The 23,218-nt window shown below is 49.9% G+C and overlaps 2 protein-coding genes and 1 long non-coding RNA gene across 3 annotated transcripts; 1 reads left to right on the forward strand and 2 right to left on the reverse strand.

Moving 5' to 3' along the window:
• Positions 1–910: 910 nt before the first annotated feature.
• On the reverse strand, positions 911–2,435 carry LOC136300575 (uncharacterized). The gene is made up of 3 exons (XR_010723703.1): positions 2,369–2,435; positions 2,117–2,255; positions 911–2,007 (listed from the first exon to the last, which is right to left on the reverse strand). It is a non-coding gene; the product is annotated as an uncharacterized lncRNA (long non-coding RNA).
• A 5,732-nt stretch (positions 2,436–8,167) lies between these two features.
• On the reverse strand, positions 8,168–9,992 carry HES5 (hes family bHLH transcription factor 5). The gene is made up of 3 exons (XM_066203017.1): positions 9,891–9,992; positions 9,416–9,599; positions 8,168–9,229 (listed from the first exon to the last, which is right to left on the reverse strand). Exons 1-3 carry the CDS (start codon positions 9,954–9,956, stop codon positions 8,964–8,966), a joined length of 516 nt encoding a protein of 171 aa, XP_066059114.1. The 5' UTR covers positions 9,957–9,992; the 3' UTR covers positions 8,168–8,963.
• A 10,097-nt stretch (positions 9,993–20,089) lies between these two features.
• Positions 20,090–21,687, forward strand: LOC136300540 (transcription factor HES-5-like). The gene is made up of 3 exons (XM_066203012.1): positions 20,090–20,183; positions 20,330–20,510; positions 20,638–21,687. Exons 1-3 carry the CDS (start codon positions 20,121–20,123, stop codon positions 20,877–20,879), a joined length of 486 nt encoding a protein of 161 aa, XP_066059109.1. The 5' UTR covers positions 20,090–20,120; the 3' UTR covers positions 20,880–21,687.
• Positions 21,688–23,218: the final 1,531 nt, after the last annotated feature.

The following is a 23,218-nucleotide window of genomic DNA, read 5'->3' on the forward strand; positions in this document are numbered from 1 at the left end:
GCATAAATCTGCATGGCAACGAGGCGGAGGCGCGGGGAGCGCGCGTTGGCTCCGCCCACCGGTGGGGGCGTGGCCTGAGGGACTCCGCGGTGGGCGGGGCGAGAGACCGCGGGGGGTGCGGGGGGGACAGCACGGGACGGGGTCGGTGACACCCCGGGGATAGATCGGTGACACCTCGGGGACAGATCGGTGACACCCTGGGGAGGGGTCGGTGACACCCCGGGGAAGGGTTGGTGACAACCTGGAGAGGTGTCGGTGACACCCCGAGGTGGAGTCGGTGACACCCTGGAGAGGGGACTGGAGAGCGGGGAATGGGGAGAGAAACTCCCGGGGTGGGCAGAGAGACCCCGGGGAGAACGGACAGAGAGACCCACCCTAGTCCCCTGCAGCCAAACCCCTGAATTTTAATCCCCTGACTTTCCAAGAGTTTTCTGACCCGGCCACATCCCCAGGAATGTGAATTTTGCCGTGAGGTTCCTTGGAAAACTTTATCTCTTAATCAAAAGTACTTTCTGTGTGTGTGGTGTCCCTGCCTGTGACAAGGGGTTGGAATGAGAAGATATTTAAGATCACTCCCAACCAAACCATCCCATGATTTTTTTTTTCACCCTTGCAGTGACCTTTCTTGGCTCTGAATTCCCAGAGAATTGGCTGCTGGGGCGTGCTGTTATTTTTGTCTCACATTGAGAGAGCTGGGGTTTGATATTCCCGAGCTATGGAAAACAGCATTGCAGGGGGTCCCGATGGACACAGAACCGGTGGGGAAATTCAGTGTCAAGTCTGAATATCTCTGCTTTCACTGAAATCTGTCTCATGTCCGTTGACCACAGGGAAACCAGCTGTAAAAACTATTTTAAAAAAAAGGAATAACTTTGGATTGATTAAACAGATTTTTATTTATTTTTGACCGTTAAAAGTTTCTGCAACTTCTGATGTTCAAGATAATTCTGGCACAGGTCATACATTGGTGCAGCTTGCACAGAACACATCAAAACATCCTCCAAGGACAGTAACAAATTCCCATTTTCCCCTTGGCAAAAGGGTACCCAAAAGTAAATATAATTTATACACCCGCCTTTCATGAAAGACTTCGATAAATATTTCTTTTATAATCGACAGCACAGCCGTAACTTTCAGTCCTATAAGGACATAAAAACGAGCTCCTGCCTTCACAAAAGGCACACACGCATCCTGAACCTCACAAACAGCCCTGGCTCGTGAGCAAGACATCCCGAGGAATTTCCTCTACATAGTTTGGGATATGGTTTAACCATTCTCAGAGCGTGCTCAATACAGACTATAAATATTATAGAACCCCTCATGGCACCGTGGGAAGGCCAAATTCCCAAATGTGTCCGGTGGGACCCCGGGGCATCCCAGGTGTGGATGCCGTGGGACCCCGAGGAGTCAAAGGGACACTTTTGGGAATTCTGGCCGTCCCAGGGGTTACAGCTTTCCCAGCAGAGCTACATGGACAACCTCGCAGAGGTTAAGAACACGCATCGTTCGGCTCCGAACGGCCCCTCCAGCCCTCCCAGCAGGAGGATACAGCTCACATCCCCTCAGAACAACTTTCTCTCCACGCGGTGGGAATGGTTGCAGTCCTTCCGGGAGAAGGGGAGCTCACATCCAAGCAGAGCAATGACCTGCAAAGGGGAAACATTCTTCCCTACTCATGAGAGGAGTGGGGGCGACTTGTACAGCAAGTCATGGTCTCCTCTGGAACACGGGAAACGTCCAAAAATCACGGAATCGTGAACTGCCGGTGCCTCCGGAAGCTTTGGAATCGCTTCGGTGCTGCTGGTGTCGCAGGAGGCTGGTGGCTGCAGGTGGGTGCGGAGGAACAAGCAGAGTCCCCAGGTGCCACCCGTGACCTCCGGGAGTGGCAGCTCGGCTTCCCCCGCGCTCCTGCGCCCGTGGACCGGAGGGACGGGAATTGCAGAGCCGCCCTGGGGCGCTGCCCGACAGGATCATCCTGCTGCGGGCGCTCGGCAGGGGCTGCAAAAGCTGAAAGGGCAGGAGAGGAGAAAAGTGTTACACGGGGAGGCGCCGGCTGGAGTTTTTCCCAAAGGAAAAGGCAGTGAGAGGCACGGGGGATGTGATGGGGAGCACTCACCTCGCCCCTGTCCCGGGTCGCTCACAGCCATCCCCCCAGGATTTCGCCTTTTCCCAGCTCGGAGTTGAGCTGGTGCCTCGGAAATCCCTTTTCCAGGAGCAGTTCCAGCTGCTGTAAATCCCATGCGGAGTTTCCGGGGCTGTAACACAGAAGGGAAAGAAGGGAAGGTGAGCAGCGAGGCTTTCCCTCCCCATCTCTCAACACCCCAAAGGGTGCGACCCTTCCCCGGCTCTCCAGCAGATAGATACTCACCCTGCGCTTCTCTCCGGGCCATGGGATGTCCAGGGAGAGAGCACCGTTATCCCAAAGGCTGCTTTCAGCTCGGAGTGGAGAAGGGAGCTGGGATCTGCCCTATTTATACGCAGGGGCCGCATACAAAAGTCTGGGTCCGGAGCGACTCGGAGTTTCCCACAGTCGCCAGCCAATCCATGCGTGCCCGGGACAATGGGAAAGCATCCATTACAGCATGGCAAATTGACTGTGAATTGCCTGGGGATAATACCCCGCTCCCAAAGGAGCAGGTGGGCTGGGGAGTGTGGGACACAATAGGGTTTGGCATCGCGGCGCTGGGCAGGGAACGTGGGAAAGCGTTCGCCGTCATTATCATCCAGCTTCTGCCTGATGTTGGGAACGTCAACATCTCAATGTGCCGCCTTTTCCCAGGCTGTGTTGAAATTAAGCACAGAAGACTGATCCCAGGAAGAGATAATGCTCTGCGCCCCAAAGAGAGGTTGAAAAGGGAAAGATGCAGAATTAGAGGGGCTAAACCCTTTCATTGACATTAAACCGTGCTTAGATGAATACAGTACCAGATAATTTTCAGGCAACGAGAGGCTAAAATCGAGGGAAGAGCCCTTCAAACAGTTAGCTTGAAATATTTTCTTCTCTATTGTTTAAAGTCCCTCTGTAAGTTATACCCAGAGCTCTTCCTTGCTTTTGTTTGGGTAATCTGGGCTTTCCTATGGCAGCCCGTGACATGTAATGATTGTGATGTCTTTCCCAAACACGTCCTGTTTAATTTCATGCCACTTTGCAAATGCCTCACTGTTCCTGAGTCTCCACCTAAATATATTTCCCGTTTACAGACAACTGAGAGGGAGTGAAAAGTCAATTCTTGCGTATTATTTTGCTAGATTATTTCCTTTGCAGGATGTACCACAGGTGTGAGGCCCTCCTGTGACTTCACTCAGTCTTGGGATTTCTCACTTCTGTGCCACAGGTAATGAAGGGGAAGAGACCAGACAAGACCCTGGATTGGAGCTGCCTTGTAGCAATATTTTTTTCCCCCCCCCCAGGCTGTTTTAAGCTGCCAGCTCAGGTCTGCTGCCCCCTCCCAGCACAGCCCAGTACAAACTCAGTCATGTTTAGGATCTGTCAGTCAGGCATGGGAGGCCTCATGCAGTTGTTTCTTACAACTACAACATTGATGAAAACCTTGCTTATTTCTTGTGTCTCCCTTTCAAAATCAGACAGGAAACCTCTCATTTACCTGTCAGCTGCAGGCAGCCAGTTCCTCCTGCCCTCAGCATCCCTCTCAGGCCCAAACCTGTGTCTGTGGATACCTGAATAGCAAAGTGTCCCAGCACACAGAAGGCTGGTGAATAAAAGGATGTAATTCTGCAAAAGATGATCCTGTAACCCTTTATTAACCTAAAGATTTTAAAGCCTTTTCTACTGCCTGGATCCTCGTGGATTTCTATAAGCAAGGTGTATTCCCTTCCCAGCCCAAAGACAGTTTATGTTTAGATGGATCACTTAGGGTACAACAATTTTAATTCTTGAGGGTTGTCAAAAACTGTAACTGAGCACTGACCATGAGCCCCATTCAAAATCAGCTCTCTGAATTATTTTGTCAGCTTGTAATCTGCAGTATTCCTTGGAGCTGGGGCTATCCCTGGCCGCATGTGCCTGTGCTGTTACTGCAGAGGGAAGTGAAGCACGGGATTTTCTGGATCCCTCCCGGGATGACATGGGATGAAGGGACAGCAGGTCCTGCCACGCACCGTATGGGAAGGAGGATGCTGGCGGCGGCTGCAGCCACGGGGAGAGGGGAGGGAAGCTCTGACCCAATTTTCAGCCCTGGAAATATGAAATGAGCGGTTTTTAAATAATGCCACGCTGCCCGCAGCACAATGCCCCGGCCTCCAAAGGGCTAAACCAGCTCCCACTGATTAAAGGCTGATCCCTTCCTTGAAGGGCCGGGCAGATGGTGCCGCGGGCGTGGGCTCTCCCCGGGACCCTCCCAGGCACACTTCTTTTGTCGGCAGTTTAACACCGTGAACGGGAAATCCTGGGAGCTGCGGGCTCGCACCATCTGATGGGAATGGTGAACCAGGCACCCTGCCCCGCTGCCAACAGCCCTCTGCTCCCAAACTCCCTTCCCTTGGAAAGGGATCGCAAATCTTCCATTCCCCCGTGCCTGCCTCGTCCGCCCTCTGTGTGCTGCTGCGGGCTGAGAGAAGCAAATATTCCCTCTGGTTGGTTTGGTTATTAAGACCTGAAAGCTTAATGGCAACAGCATTTCCCAGCTGATGGTTGTGAATAATAAATTGTCTAGACTTGGCTGTCCCTACAGTATATTCCTTATGGAGTGCAGAATGCAGTTCCTGCAAGGATTTCAGTATGGAAGAATCATCCTCTACTGTAGGAAGTCCATTTAGTCTTTGTTAAAAGTCTGTAATTAGTTTGCTCAGTTTGGTCTTTTTTAAAAATCCCGCTGTTAGTGCAGCAGTTTGTCCCCCTGAAACGTGTTTGTGCTCCAAATCCTCGTCCCTGCGCTCCATGTCCTTGGGAGGAGTTTGTGCCCTGGACTGGACTGTTGCTGCAGAGCCAGGAAGTTGGGCTGTCTGAGGCTCAGAGATACGATTTTCCCTGGTTTGGGAACGAAGGATTAAAAGAGACAAATCCCCAAAATTGCCAAACATGGAGTTGACTGAACAACGGGACTCAATAATTCCCTTTGCTTGGAGGAGGGTGTGGGATCTGGAGATGCTGTGGGCAGAGGCTGCTCCTCTGTAAACCCCATCAAATCCTGAGTTGCATCATGAAGATGCTCTTTCTAAAATCACACCGTGCCAGGGGCTGTCCCTGTCTGTCCTTACAGCTCTGCAATGCCAGGCAGGAGCCCTGGCTTCTCCCTGGTTCATCATCTCCAACTGGAGCTGCTCCCCGGTGACCCTGAGCTGTGGTGGGAACCTGTGGGACTGCTGTGAGTTGAGGAACAACCACAGGGGATCCAGGAAGGGATCCAGCCACCCCAAGACTGTCAATATAGGTTGGTGTCCATGACAATCCATAAATCAGAACAGCTGGATGTCCTCCACCCTGAGGAATTGCTACTGGGCCTTTCTGCCCCTGGTTTACGGGTGGTGGTTTCAGCCCAGGTGTAGATTTACTCCACAAACAGTTTGCACAAAAGCCGCTGCTGCTTGTAATTCCAGTTGGCAGCTTTCTCAGCCCACCCGATCCATAATTTTCCATGGAGGGGAGCTCAGTGCGCTGCAATGAAGCAACAGGTCTGGAGGAGGGTGGACTATCAGCACAGAGCGCGGAAACCCAGAATTTCCTTGTCTGTGTCACACAGATTTAAGAAGCAGTGCCCTGTACCTCTGTGGCTGTGCTTCCAGCACACAACTCCACGGCTTGCACCAATTTTAGAGCACTTTTATTTTAGACCATTTCCTACATTCATGCCAGCCTGTCTCCCAGATGCCATTGATGGCATTTTTAAAGAAATAATTACGATTTTTAATGTTTTTTTTTCCTTCCCTGTGCCTTCCTTAAATGGTTTAAAATCTTTCTGACAACCCCTCTTGAGACACCTATTTAGTGTCAAAGAGCATAACGTTCCCAAGTTTTAAAAGGGCCTTCGCATAATACTGATCGATCAATGTGCTCCTTGGGAAAATAGCTCTCCAGATGGTCCATCGGGACAGGAATTGCTGGTCGTCACAATGCGGAGCCAAAAAGCGTCACTAATGTGGGCTGTTGTGAGGCACGCTTCCTTTGTGGGCCTCTGAATGCCCTAAATAGGGAAGAAAGTGTGGGAAACTCCGAGAAACTCAGGCCCACACTCTGAGGTTAATAGGGGCTTTGTCAGGAGAGTATTCCTGAGCTGTGGGATCAGCATAATAAACAACATCTTCCCTAAGGGTGGGAATGTGTTGGGAGCAGGGGAGACTCACCCCAGGGGCCGCAGGAGCCATAAGCAGCTTTCCGTTCAATTATGAGAAGTGATAATAATTAATAAATTGTAAACATAACCTTTGCTGTGCGGGGGCCGGGCAGGCCGGAGGTCTGGCTTTTAGCTCCGGGGTAATTGGTAAATTAAAGCCCGGAGGGGTGCTTGATGAAAAGCAGAAGCAGAAGGGGAGCACTTGCACCAGGGTGTGCTTGGACCACAAAAAGCAGCTTTTCCGGTGGGGTTTGGTCCCTTCCCACTGCCCAGGGAGGCGTTCACTGTTTCTCCCCCTCACACTCTTTCTTACACGCCCTGCAGAGGTGCTGCCAGCTGTGACCCTCAAAGGTGGTTTCCTTGAGTGGAATCCCACCCCACTGAGAACAGAAGAGCAGCAGCCTGTCCTGTGCCACGTGTGGCTCTGCTCCCAGCGGTGCACGTCAAGCTGGGGTGGGCTTTGGGGCACATGGCACTCCAGCTGAGCCTGAACTCCCCCAAACCGCCCTAATTAGGTTTGATTTAAAACCCCACAGGCATGGACAACAGCTGGAGTTTTGCTGGGATTCAGAAGCCTGTGTTAATTGACAAGGACAAGTTGAGCACAGCGAGGTTGAAGTGACTTCTTCAAGCTCTCTAAGCAACCATAAAACCTAAAAATATCTCTTGTGAATTATTTAGCAGTTCATTAGGAGGAATAAATCTGGAGCACTGGTAGAGACCTGTACCAAACCCCCCTTGTGCTGCACTGGCAGAGAGATGAAGAGCACTCAACCAACCTGTGCACAAGTAAGAGCCAGAATGATCCATGGCCCAAAATGAGGCAGAGCAGCACATCCCTGACACGGCTGTTTGGCTTTTGGGGCCTTTCTGTGTGGCTAACAGAGTATTTCACCACAAACCAAACGAGGACTGGGCAGGTTCAGTGTGGGATGCAGTTTGATCTGTCAGCTGAGCAGATCTCAGGTTGCTCCGTGCTTTTGTCAGGAACAGGTATTCAGTGTTTCCTTTTGTTTGAGAGCAAACCCTGTGTGCTTAAAACGCAGCTTTTCAAGGGCACCTCTCCCAGGGAATCTAAGGAAAATTGTTGACCAAATGTGTTTCGTGCTGTTCCTGTATCTCCGGAAGAAAGAGAACACTCCCTGTCATAAACCCAAATCAGTGAATTACTGTGGTTAGAGAGTAGTTTTGTGAACTGATTATTTGTGCAGATTTATTTTGAAGAGTAGGTAAAATAAAAGGAAATAATTTAGGAGAGGAAATGCTTCCTTAATCTCTTCTATCTATTTAGAATTTAGGAGAGGAAATGCTTCCTCAATCTCTTCTATCTTTTAGCCATATGTGGGCTAATTTCACTTCAGTAAAGGGAGCCTAACAGAATTAGCGTCATGAAATTAAGACAGCAAAAATTAGTTCACCTCATTGCAGGTAGTTTCACAGATCCCCAAGCTGGTGGCAAACTCTTTGGAAGTTATTGGGAAATTTGCACAATACTCCCTCCCAAACAGGCAGAAATCACAAGGCTGATCTCAGCTTGGTGGAAAAATCAGTGGAGGAAATGAAGTGGCTGTGGAATGAGTGGTTTGTTGGAGGCTGAATAGATTGCTGTTAAATCTGAAAGGTTGACACTTCTCAGCACCTCACTTCAATTTCACTTCCATTTTGATTTTTGATGATTTTTCCAGAGGTTGCTTCCGTACAGGATCTGAGATCCTGTTCTGCCAAAGGGATTTCACAGATATGTTTCATGTATTGGAGTGAAGGGCTCAGAACTGATACCTCCTGATGGTTTCCCCACCGCAGGAGAGTCTGCATGCACCCAGTCCAGCAGTGTCAGCTCTTTTAATCATTGCAAAGCAAAGCATTAATGTCTAAAACCATTTTTATTGTATTGTACAGTGAAGTTGAACATCACACAGGATGAATACATCACAACTTTATAAAAGCTTTTTAAGCTCCTTAGCATGCTCAGTGGATGATTATAAAGTACTTATTGCCTCCCTTCCTCCCCCTTTTCCTTAAGGTATAGCAGAGGTATTTCCTTTACAAAAGGCACCAATTATCCCTCAAATGAGAGCAGCACAAAGTGACATGAAGAGAATTGTCCCTAGAGCTCTCTGTGATCATCACAACTTTCTGTAAGAAGGATACTAAAAATAGCAGAGGAGCTTCAGAAGAATCAGCATTTCTTAATAACATCTTTCACTCAAAAGGGAAAGGCTCAATCCTCTCTTTATGATACAAAATACATTCTCTGAAGGGCTCCTTCTTGAGGAAGGTCAATACATTATCTAGAGACAATGGAGCACTTGAACCTGTGACCCAGGCAGTCAGCAGAAAGATTTCCACTGACAGCCACAGGCTCAGCAGCCTGTGATGGAAACCAAAGGGCATTTGCTCTCTAAATCACCACAGAACTTGATCTTGTCTTTGGCCAGGAGCCAGCAATAAAAGCAACAAATTTGCTGCAAGATATACCCACAGTCCTTCACTATGAAGGGAAACCACCCAGCGACCCTTATTTCTGGTGACAGAAAAACAATAACCACCCCCTCCTCCCACTTTTGGAAAGCAATGTTTCCTACTTCAAAGAGGAACTAATAAACCACAGGTCCCTCTAGTTTTTTTGGGTTTTTTTTTTGTAGCAAAACGTGGGAATAAAGCTCAGCAGGTCTACCAGGGTCTCCAGATGGTCGGAGCAGCAGCCACACTTTTCTGGGCAGGCTGTTTTCTGGGAAACACGCAGGGAGACAGGGGGGAGCCACGCAGAGCTGGAGAGTACGAGGTGTCTGCACCCAGCTGAGCCTTGCAGAAGTGCTTGATGAGCTGGACCTGGGTCTCCTTCTTGGGCTCGTAGTAGGACAGAAAGTGCATCGCTTCCTTGAGGCACCGCAGGTACCCGCTGTTAAAGTCCTGCTCTGGATTCTTGTGGATGAATGCTGAAAGAGAAAGAGAAGCAAATGCAGAGGGTTAAAATCATGACCAAAACATGGGGCAGTGATGATTTGTGCAGTGACTTTCATGTGACTGGGGCTGGGATGCTTCAGCCTCTGCTTGTCTCGGGTGTCTGGGAGGGCACAGCCCTGGGAGCAAGTCCAGCTGTGCAATACCTGCCCTGCACTCACTTTTTTGGTCCTGCAGCTGGCTCTGCTGCTTCAGGTAGCTGACAGCCACTTCCAGGATGTCGGCTTTCTCCAGCTTGGAGTTGGGCTGGTGCCTCTGGAACTCCTTCTCCAGGAGCAGTTTCAGCTGCTCGATGCTGCTGTTAATCCGGTCCCGGCGCATTTTCTCCACCACCGGCTTCCTCAGCTGTGAGAGAGGGAGCAGATCGTTAGGGATTTTGTGAGACCTGACCCAAATTCCCCTCTGATGCCCTGATATACCCACGTTCAAAGCTGCTCTTTTTTTGGCAGGAGAGCTGTGTGATGCTGTCTACCCATTCCCCACTCATTTTAACTTCAAAAAAAATCTATATAATCCCCCTTCTCTCTCTTTAACATATTTGCTTTACCCCAGACCACTTCCCCCTCTCCTCCCATGTTATATTTATTTGCTAGGGGCAGGCCAGCCTTTCCAATCCCCTCCCGGGGCTCTCCTTACTTTATTCTTTTCCTTTGGCAGCAGCTTCTCCTCCATGTGGACCATGAGAGCATTGCTGGGAGCCATTCCAAGCGCTCAGCCCTGGGCACAGACCCCAGCCAGCTGCTGTGCCGAGCGTGAGGCGATGCTTTGGCAGCTCCCAACTGCCTCTATTTATACCCGGGGAGCCGGGGCAGATACGTGAGTGTCGGGATCGCCGGTGTTTCCCACAGCCCCGCAGCCAATCCAGGCCCGCAGCGGGACAATAGAGGAAGCATCCATTAGTGCATGGTACATTGATTGCCAATGCCCCGGGGAGAATAACCTTCTGCCCACGCTGCTGGTGGAGTGTGCGGCGTGGGGAGCTGGGAAAGCACCGACCCTCCAGCTGGTTGGGCTGGGATCAATGGCATTCCTGAGGCCACGCATGTGCCAGGCACAGTCGTGGCGTGGAGGAGGCACGCTTTTGGGGGAAGGTGGGAAAGGGAGGGCAGCCCTGCTAGGGCTCAAATCAACAGCCCCAGGGATATCTCTGCCCTTTCCCAGAGCCTGGGGGAGCTCCCTCTGTGTGTGTGTGTCCATCCAATCATTGCAGTTTAGTGGGTGACCCGAAGTGTGACCACGGGTTTCTTGGCTGGACATTTCTAAATGGTTGTTGGATCAACAGTGAGAATAACTAGAGAATTGTAACCCCACTTTATCTCTTCCCCATAACACACCAGGGTCTGTGAGCCCATTGCACCACTGTTCCCGATATCCCCAGTAAGGGCAGCCCACACCTCCCAGCAGAGCTGGGCCATGCAGAGTCACCCCTGTAGCTCTTGCGTTTCCTTTTTCTCATCTATCTCTTCCATTTCCAGGAATGATGGTTAAGATGGGCCAAAGGATAGCATGAGGCTCAACCCAGAATCCTGGGAAATCTTGGGGAACGAGAGGTGGGCCATGAATGGGATTTAGCAGCCGAGGCCCATCTTTGGCCCTCAGCAAGGAGGTTGGTTTTGCTTCTTGCTGAGGTTTCAGGTGTGCTTGGTTCTTTCTGAGCTGGCCTCGCTGCAGCCTGGCCCCGGCGAGTGTCCTGAATGTCAGATCTCAGACACCGTGTACCTGCCTCGCTGTGTAACCCTCAGCATGTCATCCCCACTCCATGTTTTTATCTGGAAAATGTGCTGGTTGCTTGTATCTGCATGGAAACACTGGGATGCATTAAGCAACCATTCATCTTATGATAAAGGCAAGAAAAAGAACGAAGATGTGAGGGCACTGGAGGTCAGTTCTGATTTTGTGTTGTGAGTAAAATATCTGCTTGGGTACAGCCCTTGAGGCAGCACCAAAAATAACCCAGAAGCAACCTGGGGAAAGCCGTGCTGCATCCCGCCATGTGTGGGTCCAGGCTGGGGTGCCCCAGGCAGAGGTGTGCTCCTCCTCCCAGCATCTGGGCATGGCAAGGGAGCAGGGAAGTGTGCAGTGAGGTAAGAAAGCCGAAGAATTTCTTGCTTGGAAATGCTGCGAAGAAGCCCGAGGGTAATGGGCAGTTGACAGGAAGGAGGGAGGTGTCACTGCAATAGGCAGCGACGTGGGACTCATTGTAGCGGCCTGAATGGACTCAGCTCTTTGTGAAGGGCAGATGTTGTCCTTGGAGCCCTTTATTCCCTTCGTTGTGGGAAAGCCAGGAGACAAGACATCTCATGAACACTTTGAAGCAGTCAAAGGATTATGATACAAAATAAGGCACAGCTCAGACACCATGTCCCAGCTTCTGCCAGCTTTAATGAGGTGTCGCCTCTTTTCCTGTGTTCTCTGGCTGGCCTTCCTCCAGGAGCTGGTATCCCGGGTTATCCTTTTCCTAGCAGGGGAGCCATGCTGGCAGACCTTGCAGCCAGGAGCTGACAGGTAGGCATGGACCAAGCTGGTTGAAGACTCTTCAGTGTCAAAACCCATCTTTTTCCCAACTCCTGAGAAGCCCTGACCTTTATTGCTGTATTAGAACTGATAGCCAGATGGTCTTTTGGGAGTTGGATTCTTTCCCTTTAAATCATTCAGGCTCAAGCACCGTCACTAATGTCGGGAGTAGTTGCAAGGCACACTTCTATTGTCCCAGCAAGAAATGTTATCAATGGGGGAAGAGTATGGGAAAGGCAGAGAAATCCAAACCCACACAGCCTGGCGCTAATAACCCCTTTGTGGAGCTGTGCTTCTGTTGGGGCACCGTGAACTCTGTGGCTTTTTCACCCAGGAAGGCTGAAATGGGCACATTTCACCATCCAGGGGCTTCTCTGGGATGCGGGATGCGTGTGCATGGGGAGAAAGGGGTGACAAGGGGCAGGGACACTGGTTCGTGCAGGGGTGGCTGCAGGGATGCTGAACTAGCTGCATCTCAGGCTATCCTGGGGCTCTGGTTTGTTCTACTGTGCCTCAGTTTGCTCTTCTGGGAAATGGGAGAGTGGTGCTGAGCTCTTCCACAGAGCCCTCTTGGAACTGGGGGCTGACCTGTGCCTGTGGTGAGAGGCAGGGAGGGGGCTCATGTGGCCCTTGTGCTTTTCTGGCATCACCTGGGGACACCTCAGGGAGCAGAGTGGAGGAGCAGCAGTGCTGGGGGTGCTGAGAGATCCTCTTCTCCCTGTCTTGCAGAGGGATTTCTTTTCTCCCTGTCTCTTGGGAGCAGTGCTGGGAAAGGTTTTTTTTTACCCAGGGAAATGGAGGGAGGTCAGGATCAAACCAGCTCTGATCTCAGTTTAACGGGGAATGTGCTGGTGGCAGCACCACAGTGGGACGCAGCAGCGATAACACTGCCAAGGGTTCCAGGCAGACACACCTGAGTGGGAAATATTATCTTTGAATATGATTCAAAAGGATGAACCCTGGTAAACTACTGGGTCTGTACTTCACTGCTGGGTGGACCTGATCTAATGCTTAAGATTCACAGATCTCAGCACTGCAAATCCCTGCAGTGTCAGCACATCCCTTCATCACCCTCATGTTCTCACAACTTCTTCCCCGGAGGTTCTTGGCCAAGGTGTGAAAAGACAAGGATCTACCTGTTTGAGGTGACCCCTAATGTTCCTCTGACATTTCTTAATTGAAGAGCCACTGTATTCTTTGGTGTCTCAGATGAAGAACCCTGCCCCTAACCCCAACCCTAACCCTAGTCCTGTTTATCATGCTCTGCTCAGGGTCTTTCAGTGACATGACATTCTACAGAGAAAACAGTATAAAAATTGTTTGGCTGGAAGGCAATATATAAAGAAATAACCATGTAGAACTTGTTATTCAGGACTGGCTTCTGTTCCCACAGGGGAATCATAACTCTGCATGTGAACCAATGGAGTGGGAGTCAAGGGAAATCTGCCTCTTCCAGGGGAAAAGGTTATGTTGTTATTAGAACTGTTGTATGAAATATTCCATTAAATGTCATTAACATGGCCTTATCTTGCCTCCTTGAGACATCAGAACCCACTCAAAAAGGGGTCTTAATACTGTAAAGTACATTCTTCACAGATTTAACCTTTTTTAATTAGTTTTTCTTCAGATCCAGAATGTTTAATATACTGCCATTCCCAGGTGCATGAATGAAGGAAAGTGGCCTTTGATCATTAAGAAACATCTGAAACAACTTGATCTGCATTTTTAGGGTTGTTAGAGGCAAAAGCAATTTCTATAGCTGCTTGTGTGGTGGCCCCCAAGTAGTCATGCCCCAATGACATAGTCCTTCTACAGTGAGTTTCACAAATAATTAAAAATTAAGGAGAATTTATTATTTTTCTGCCCGGCTGAAATTCCCACAAGTCACCTCTCGGCATATTCAAGAGTGCACAAGAGGGATTTATTATTTCCTGGTATATTGACTCTGAAAGGTCTGGGGATTACAGCTGCTTTGCACATGAATAGCTGGAGTGTGTTGTACAAAAGGCATGGTCTGTGGGATAATGGGGTTGGATGTGGGAAAGCGCTGACCCTGGGGGAGAGCAGGCTGGTGCCTGATGGCAGGAATCAATTATGTCTCAAAGGAACACATTGCCCTGGGAGCAGGCTTGGCGGGAGCCACCATGTTCCGTGTTTACCACCCTCCTCCTTCCAAACCCGGATAAAACAACCCCGCAAAACAACCACGCGATGTATCCTGTCCTTCTGCTCCTTCCCGGGGCTCAGGGCGCACAGTGCTGAGTTACCAGGGATTTTGGAAACGCTGCTGTTCCCCATCTCTGCCATGGGGCTGAGGGATCTCCCACGTGCTGCCAGCTGGGTTTGAGGTCTCTCCCAAGCACCCCAGACAGTGCTAAATTCGGTGGGAGCTCCCTGGAAGTCCTCTGGAACTCCCCATCGATCCCCTCCCATGCCCTGGCTAAGGAAGGGAATAGCCTGTCACTGACAATGCAGTGGGGGCAGCAAACAGAAGGTGCTGGGTTCAGGCACTTCTGTCACTGTTTGGTTTTGGGTGGGTTTTTTGGGAGATGGTGGCATTCAGCTCTGACAATGGGCTCTGCACCTCTGCAGGTCTGGCAGTGCTGCCAGCCTTTCAAATGTCGAAATTTGGGCTTTGAGGAACCAAGAAACAGGCTGAACATCACAGAGGTCTAACAAAAACAATCTGATGTTTCCAACAAAAATAAAAGCATTTGGGTGGATTTTTTTTTTCTTTTACTGAGCATTTGGACCTTGGATTGATAGAATTAATTTTCTCTATACCTAGAATTATGAGGCTTGGAAGTGAATTCCTGCTGAAGGTCCTAAGTATTATGAGTCTCCTGATAAAAGTCACAAGACTCAGCAAACAGTGCTGCCAAGCTTTTGGCAGGGAGCAGGTATCCTGCAGAGAGGTTATTTCTGCAGAGCAGGTTGGGAATAGGGAATGTGGCTTCTGAAGTCTGGCCCCAGCAACCACTTACTGTCATTAATGAGAGCAGAATGGTGTGTCCGTGCCAGACAGGAGAGCAGGCACCTCTCCCCTGACAGGAGTAGCAATTAATCCCATCTGCATGGGGCAGATATTTAATCACTCAGAGGCCAGCGAGGGCCGTGGTGGGAGATAAGAGCCACAGGCTTCCTGGGTGTCCCCTGAGCCTTGTTTGATTGTCCCTGCCTTGGGAACAAGTCTATAACCTGAAGCTGACTCTCCCTTATGCCCCAATGGATTGCTCCCCTTCCCTCGAGCTCAGGTTTTGAGGTGAGTTTTGGGGTGTAAGGTCCCACTGGAACCCATTTTCTTGTGCCTGGCAGCTGTCAGTCACTACCAGCACAGTGGATGTGTACCTGGGGAAAGTGTCCCAAGGCTCCTGTGACGTCCTGCCCTGCCAGGCATGTGGGTTTTGGAAACATCTTTGCCATGCTCAGCTGGCAGCAGAATGAAGAGATGGTGTCTGATGAAAGCAAGAAGGCTTTTTCAGAAGGTGGATAACCTGGTCCTGAGCCAGGCAAAGGACTGGGATAGGGGAACACACAAGAGCTGCCAGGCCATGGGCAGGGTTGGGTGCCCTCGACTCCATCCACAGGGCACGGCACGTTGTCAGATTCCTCATATTCCCTTAGGAGTCCATGTAATTCAGGGCACACTACATCCCCTCCCTGAGGAGCCCCAGTCCCAGGATAACCATCCCTGCTGGGAAGCAGCTGAGCAGAATTCCATGGTGCTGACAGACAGACTTGCCCAGGGACTAAGCACAGCTGCATGTCTACAGAAGTAAGAATAAGCAAATGAAAACTCAGTTTACTTTCTGGAGAGATGGAGTTCTTTTCTGTTGAACACAACAATAAGTATTTTCCTAATTGGGGATTTGAGTTTACCTTCCTTTCCATCTGTTTCATGGGCTTAGAAAAATTATACTAAATAACATGTTCAAACCCCACTGCTGAACTTTAGGGGAAAAGGAGAACACTGGTATCTGCTTATCTGGGTGGTGCACGGCTGTGAGTGTGGTCCAGCCTAGAAATCCAAGTCCTCTCACAAGCACGGGAGCTGGCCCCATTCAGAGATGCCAAAGCTAATTAAAACAAAAGTGGGTGCTGAGCATTTTTGCAAACCAGATGTCTCAAACAACCTCTTGGCCACAGAAGCCTGCGACCTGTAGGCTGTTTGAAATCTTGAAATCTTGGTTTTCTCCTCTCAGCCTCATTTTCCCGCCTTTGTAAAACATTGCTAATAATACACCCTCACCCACGGAGGAGGTCGCTGAGAATTCATTAGCTGGTATTTGTAAAGCACTTTGAAAATGCAAAGCCAGTGCATTATTCCTACTCTTCTGGATGCTTTCCATGTTATTAAAATCAGGATTTCAGAAAGGCTTATCTGGGATCAAAACAGCATCCCAAACTTGAAAGGAAGCAAGACTGTTAAACCATCAACTGTCGCCTCCCCCTCCAGCCAGATGTTAAGCCCTAAAGAACTGAAGTGGCACAAGGAATTACTTTCCCAAGTTCCCCCAGCTGGGCTGACAGGCCTTGATCAATGGTTTTCTCCACGGTGAGGGCTATGCAGATGGTCTGCCCAGAGCAAGGTTTCTGAGGAGTACAAAGGGAAGTCAAACACCATTTCTAATTCAGCTTGTAGCATGGCACACTTCCTTTATCCTGCGCCTGAATGCCCTGAATGGGAGAGCGGTGTGGGAAACTGGAGGGAACTCCACACTCACCATGGCTGCGGGGCTCTGAGACACCCCTGTCCTCAAACCACATCTGCCTGTGACAGGCAGGGGGGAAAGGAGTGACAGATCGAAAAATCTGATTATTAAACCTGCATGGAGGGAAAGCAAACCACGAGGAAAAAGGGGAAAAAAAAGGGAAGGAAGCTGTGCAGGGAGACAGAAATTGCACCAGGCAAGCAGCAGGACAGGGAAGGACAGAGAGGAAATCCAGGGAAGGCTTAGGAGGAAAAGCAGGGAAGGGCTGGGAGGAAATGACAGGGAAAGGAGCTGCAGAGCAGAATCTTGCTCATCCAGCAGTCAAGTCAAAGCCAATTGTCCCACTGGAGGTGGCAGAGGTGGGTTAGATTGCACTGAGAATTCTGAGCCACATCCTGTTTGCCTCTTTAACTCCCCAATCTGTTCAATATGTCCCAGGAAATGCAGCAAATCCTGTGGACCATGAGGCTATAGTGAAAACTTTGTATGACCCATGTGGAGCTATGGGAGCTGAGCCTGGCTTTTAAGAAAACTCAGTCAGGTTTTATACCAGCAATACCAGGCGGAGGAAAGAAATGGGAAACAACAGACCCAATTCTCATCTTGGTGTTTGGCAGGAGAAGATTCAAATTTTGATTAGGTTTTGATGAATTCTGAGGTAGGCGTGGAGGTGGTTTGTATTTACAAGTTTGCAGAGATCAGGAAATAGCTCCTGAGGTGTGAAATCTGCAGAGCAAATCTTGGAGTCCAAATTCTCCACTGGCCTCAGTGGGGATCCCAGTAAGGGCCTTGGGACTGGACCCATTTTATTTTCCACCTCAGGATGCTCTGCAGGACTTGACAGTAACTAAATATAATAAATATCCCACATTTTGCTGTCTTTCCTGTTCCCAGTTCATGTCTGCCCCTGCTCCCCTTTCTGAATGACTCACTAACATACGGCTGTGGAAGTTTGTGTGCTCCAGAGTTTCCCACACCATTCCTTAACTACATTCCCTCCTGTCACAAAGGAAGTGTGCCCGACTACAAACCACATTAGCAACGGTGCTTGGCTCTGCTTTGTGTTCAGTGGGAAACCCTGCTCCCCAAAGGCCATCTGGGCAGCATGGACTGCGAGGGGAGCAGGGAGCATCTCTCCAGGCTTGGGAAAGCAGCACCATCCTTAAGGCTTTCTAAAGGGCTAACATCTGGCAGGGATTCTGGGGCAAGGCTGTTGTTGATGCCCTGTTTCAAACATCCAGATCCAGTATTTTGGGATCCTAATGAACTTTCTGTCCAGTAGTTGGTGTGTGTTTGGAGTAGGAGATGTGTAGTTCCAAACTGATCCTTCTCAGTGTAAAGTCCAAAGGCTCTGCAAACTTTATAATAGGGATGATTTTTTTGTTACTACTTTCTTTAGGACTTCCAGTCAAAGAGCATCTGTTTTGGGTAATTGATCATCTAATTTGAGTAAGTCTTCCAAGTCGGTCAGTAATTGGTTATTTTCCCCCCTCAGAGCTTGTGCAACCAAAGAGAAAATAAAAAGCTGTTATAATACGTTTTTATTTCCAATTCTTTAGAATTTGTGTGTGACACAGAGTGAGGATGTAGGAACCTCGATGGATTTCCCACCCAGGAGACATTTTGCTATGTTCACCTCCCAATAATATACTGAATATTGTAATTCTTATTATCACACCCAGTGTAAGTATGTCGGTCTTCCAGCCTCTCCAACCAAAGTGGAATGCCACAGAAGATTATTTTGCATTCAGCCTCCTCAGGTGCAGGCTCTGGGTAAGTTTGGATGCTGGTGGAGAGGAAATTCTGAGCACTGACCCCTTGACTGTGCCAGTGCACAACCAGTCCCAAGAGCAAGGAGGGTGAGGTTGGCATGACTGTTCCCATGGAATTAATGTAGTTTTTATCTGAGTGTTGAGTGGAGAATCAGAGGAAAGCAGCAAGAAGGAAACAGCAATTGTCTCTAGCAAAACTGCCCTGCCCATCACAGGACCGGCACTTTTCTTCTTCATGTGCTCAATTAATGAGCTGGAGAAACGAGTCCCAGCTCCGGAGTTTCTGTTTCAGGGAATCTCCCCGAGAGAGATGCGCAGAGGGCAAGATTGGTTTCAGAGGTGGCATTACATGGGCTCAGAGATAATCCACAGGCTTTGAGGAGAACATGTGAAACAGTGTCACAAAAGCTTTCCCACAACTTGACATAAAAGACCCGGAGCTCAACAGCTGCTGCTCTGTGCCGAGAGAAGGGAGCCCATTCAGGGCAGCACAATAGGGATGGAAAAGCAGAGCCTGGAAGAGGTCATTGAAGCCTTACCTGGTGCACCAATAATGAGCTGCAGAGTGAGAGAGAAATGTGTCCTTTTGCTCTGGGGGTGTGTGTGTTCGCATTAAAGGCCGAGTGTGACCACACACACTCTTCAATGTAAAGGTGAACACACCTACACATATATTAATGTGAATACAACCAGTATTTATTCACTACAGTAAAAGCTCCACAAACATAAGCCCTGACATTACTTGATGGATAAATTGCTGGCAGATCTGGTTCAAGTTTTCCAGCAGGAATCCCGGGCTGTGTTTCTATCAGAGACTGTCAGCTCTCCCAGCTGCAGGCACCTTCTGAGCACAGGCTGCGCATCAAACACAGCAACTGGCCCAGGGGAGAATAATGATGAACCAGGAATTTGATTTCTAAAAAGTTTATGAGGATATAAATCTCTTCTGCACTCAGGTTTCGTTTGCTTATAGACCAAATGAAAATATTAGTGTAAAATGTGTTTTGGAAAGGAAATAAGAGGCAGCATATGATACTGAACTGATTCCAAAACAATCCTAAGACCCTTCTCCACAAGTATTTGTCTTGCAGGTATTTGGAAACAGAAACTTATGCCTTGGCCTGAGAGTTTTCTAAAGGGCTGCATAAGGTACTGCAGGAAGGGAACAAAGATCAAACCAGAAAATGTTTTCAATAATTGTGTGTACTTAAAATTAACTGTTTTTATTTGCAGTGACCCAAAGAGGGAAAGCCATTTTCTGCTTCCTATGGGCAAAGCTGGTGGCAGTCACCTGTGGCAGAACCACAGGTGGCTCACCGTGGAAGGCAGGTTAATGGATGTGAGGAATTTCTGGTCGCCAGGAGCTGCTGGCGTGTGCCTTGTGCCTGCTGCAGCGTGTGCCTGGGCGCGCTCCCGGGAGCAGCATTCCCGCCATCGGCAGCTGACCTCCTCCTCCTCCTCCTCCTCCTTCCTCCTTCCTCCTCCCGCATGTGAACCCCGGGCTGCCCCTGGAATGCTATTGATCCGCGGCATTAGTCAGCAGCCTTTCCCGTTGAAGGGCAGCTCTTTCCCAGCTCCTGACACGTAACTCTGATCCCAGCCTTTCAGGGAGCGCACACTCCCCACCTGCTCATCTGGGAGAAGGTCATTATCCGCGGGCTATTCACTGCCACTGGAGCATGCAAGAATAGCTGCTTCTCCCATTGTGCTGCCCATGGTCCGGATTGGCTGGCGAGTGTGGGAAACGCCACCGAGCCGCAGACCCACACACTCGCCCGGAGCTCGGACTGTATAAATATCGGGCACAGGCAGCTTCCAGCTACACGTTTCTCCTGGATTCCACTCCAAGACCTCTCTGCTCAGGACAGATGGCTCCCAGCGCCGTTTTCTTGGAGCCCGACAACCTGCTCACACCAAAGGAGAAAAACAAAGTAAGTGCAGGCGTAGCTGAGCAGTTTACATCAGCTGAGACCTTGCCTCACTCTGTTTAGGAGCGGTGATGGGCAACAAACAGCCCTGCGGAGTGTCAGGGAGAGGATCCTTTAATAACAGGTCTCTTTCCCTTTGCTTTTTACAGCTGAGGAAGCCAGTGGTGGAGAAAATGCGCCGGGACCGGATTAACAGCAGCATCGAGCAGCTGAAACTGCTCCTGGAGAAGGAGTTCCAGAGGCACCAGCCCAACTCCAAGCTGGAGAAAGCCGACATCCTGGAGATGACTGTCAGCTACCTGAAGCAGCAGAGCCAGCTGCAGATGAAGAGTAAGTATTGAGTTTTCTTTCAGTCTCCATTTTACCTCAAATCTGTGACTGTTGTATGACTATCAAGCCATGAACAGCTGTTCTAAACTATTCTTTCTTCCTCTCCCTCTTTTCTTCCCTTCTCTAGCTGCAGTGTCCTTCCATAAAAGCTCCCAGTTTGACTTCAGAGAGGGCTATTCCAGGTGTTTGCAAGAAGCTTTCTATTTCCTCTCTCTCCACAAAGTCCGAACTGAAACACAGACCAAACTTTTAAGCCACTTCCAGAAGAGCCAGTCAGCTGCTCCGGAGGTCTCCTTCTCCCCTGGGAACGCCGGTGCCCTGAAACAAGTGTCTCCAAAGGACAGCATCCCTCTCTGGAGGCCCTGGTAGTTGGGGGAGTCCTCACTGCACAGACCTGTGACAGTCCAGAGGAAGGATCTGACTGCATCTGATAGTCCAGCTCTGATCCTCTCTCCTGTAGGGAATTTTATTTCCCCCCGTGTTTTATTTATGTATGAGAGAATGCCATGCTTTTGACTTTTTTTGGGATCCTCTGGCAAAAGTCGAGGTGTTCTGTTTAGTGTTGAAGCTGTGTAGGCACTGGTGCAGTGCTGCCCAGGCAGGGGCAACGTCTTCAGAATGAAGGAGGGTGTTTGTAAATGTTACAGTTGTGATGGACAGGAATTGCTGTAGGAGAATTTCTCTAATATTCCCAGTAAGAGCCATCAGCTCTGCTCTGGCTTGACTGACAACTCTGGTTGGCTCAGTCACTCTGGAGGATAAATTTATTCCCTTTGGTTCGTGCGCACATGGTTAAAGTATTTCCCTCTGTTTGCTTATCGGTTGTGCAGCATCAAAAACGGGTTTGGTTTTGGTTCGGATTTCTCCCCCATGGCCCTTTCATAGTCCTGTATATACAGTGTGAGGGATGACCAGGAGTTAGGAAACTATGTGGAATATTTCTACTATTTGATGCTTTTTTCAATTTAGAAAAGGAGTATGTTATTGCTTTATGTTAAAGAAAAGTAGTAGGTAACAGGCTTGATTTGTCAATGTTATACATTTTGGGTGTAAGCTATGCTTTTTTAGCATTTTCATTATAATAATGATTTTTATCTGTATTGTGTGGTTGAATTCCTGGGTGGATGATGTTTCTCCCGATGCTGGGACTGCCCTATGGCTCACCTGCATACTGTGTATGCGTCTCTGTGTGTGTAGAGAGCAATAAAATGCATTTGTGTGCAACTCCTGTGTGGGTCTCTCTATCCGAAGGATGTGCAGCTGCTTGCACCCCTGAGAAAGGCTGATGTCATTCCGAAGAAATGGGTTTTTCGTAAAGCTCAAGGAGCTCCCATTCATGTTTACTGTGCATATTCTCATGGATCCTACCGTGTGAGTCACCCTGAACCTCAAGGAATGCTCCTGTCACACGGATTCCTACAGAATCCTACTGAGCATTTCCTCAGTCACTGCCCCTCCTGTCCCCAAACCCCTCACCTGAGCAGCAACTGCTCGGAACCTGAGTCCTCCTTCCACGCTATTTCTTCACAAATGTAGCCCCCTAAGCCGAGTTTTGAGGGGTTGGTTTATGCCAGGTTTAGAGGGGCTTCTACCAGGATTTGAGGGGTTGTTTTTTTGACAGGATTTGGGGGCTTGGTTTGCCAGGTTTTGAGGGGTGGGTTTGTGACAGGTTTTGAAGGGTTGGCTTGCCAGGATTCAAGGGGTCTGTCAGGCTTTGAGGGGTTTGACATAATTTGAGGGGTTTGTCAGGCTTTGAAGAGTTTGTCAGGTTTTGAGGGGTTTAACATAATTTGAGGGGTTTGTCAGGTTTTGAGGGGTTTGACACGATTTGAGGATTTTGTCAGGGTTTGAAGGGTTTGTCAGGTTTTGAGGGGTTTGACAGGATTTGAGGGGTTGGTTTGCTGGGATCTCAGGGGTATCTCAGCCTTCGAGGGGCTGCTTTGGCACAGTTGGAGGTATTTGATGGACTTTGGGCATAGTTCTCTCCCTGCCAAATCCTTCCCCGCTGTGCCCGGCCGGGAGGGCTGGAAGCGCTGAGGGAATCCGAGCTGCACAGCCCGGCGGCTTCCAATTCCCCTTCCCTTCCCGTCCTTTTCCTCCATGCCTTCTCTCGCTTTCGCTTTGGCGTCCTGCGGGGACCCCTGCCGGGGCACCATGAGGATGGCGAGTCTGGAGACCAGGGACCGTGAGGGAACGGCCTGAGTGGCCGTGAGGGAACCATCTTGGTGGCCGTGAGGGAACCTTCTTGGTGGCCGTGAGGGAACCATCTTGGTGGCCGTGAGGGAACCGTCCCGGTGGCCGTGAGGGAACCGTCCTGGTGGCCGTGAGGGAACCATCTCGGTGGCCGTGAGGGAACCATCTCGGTGGCCGTGAGGGAACTGTCCCGGTGGCCGTGAGGGAACCATCTTGGTGGCCGTGAGGGAACCTTCTTGGTGGCCGTGAGGGAACTGTCCTGGTGGCCGTGAGGGAACCATCTCGGTGGCCGTGAGGGAACCATCTCGGTGGCCGTGAGGGAACCGTCTCGGTGGCCGTGAGGGAACCGTCTCGGTGGCCGTGAGGGAACCATCTTGGTGGCCGTGAGGGAACCGTCCCGGTGGCCGTGAGGGAACCATCTCGGTGGCCATGAGGGAATCATCTTGGTGGCCATGAGGGAATCATCTCGGTGGCCGTGAGGGAACCGTCCCGGTGGCCGTGAGGGAACCATCTCG

The sequence above is a fragment of the Chamaea fasciata genome, unplaced genomic scaffold, assembly GCF_029207755.1.
Source record: "Chamaea fasciata isolate MVZ Bird 193981 ecotype frontalis unplaced genomic scaffold, bChaFas1.0.hap1 SCAF_23, whole genome shotgun sequence".
Taxonomy (NCBI): domain Eukaryota; kingdom Metazoa; phylum Chordata; class Aves; order Passeriformes; family Sylviidae; genus Chamaea; species Chamaea fasciata.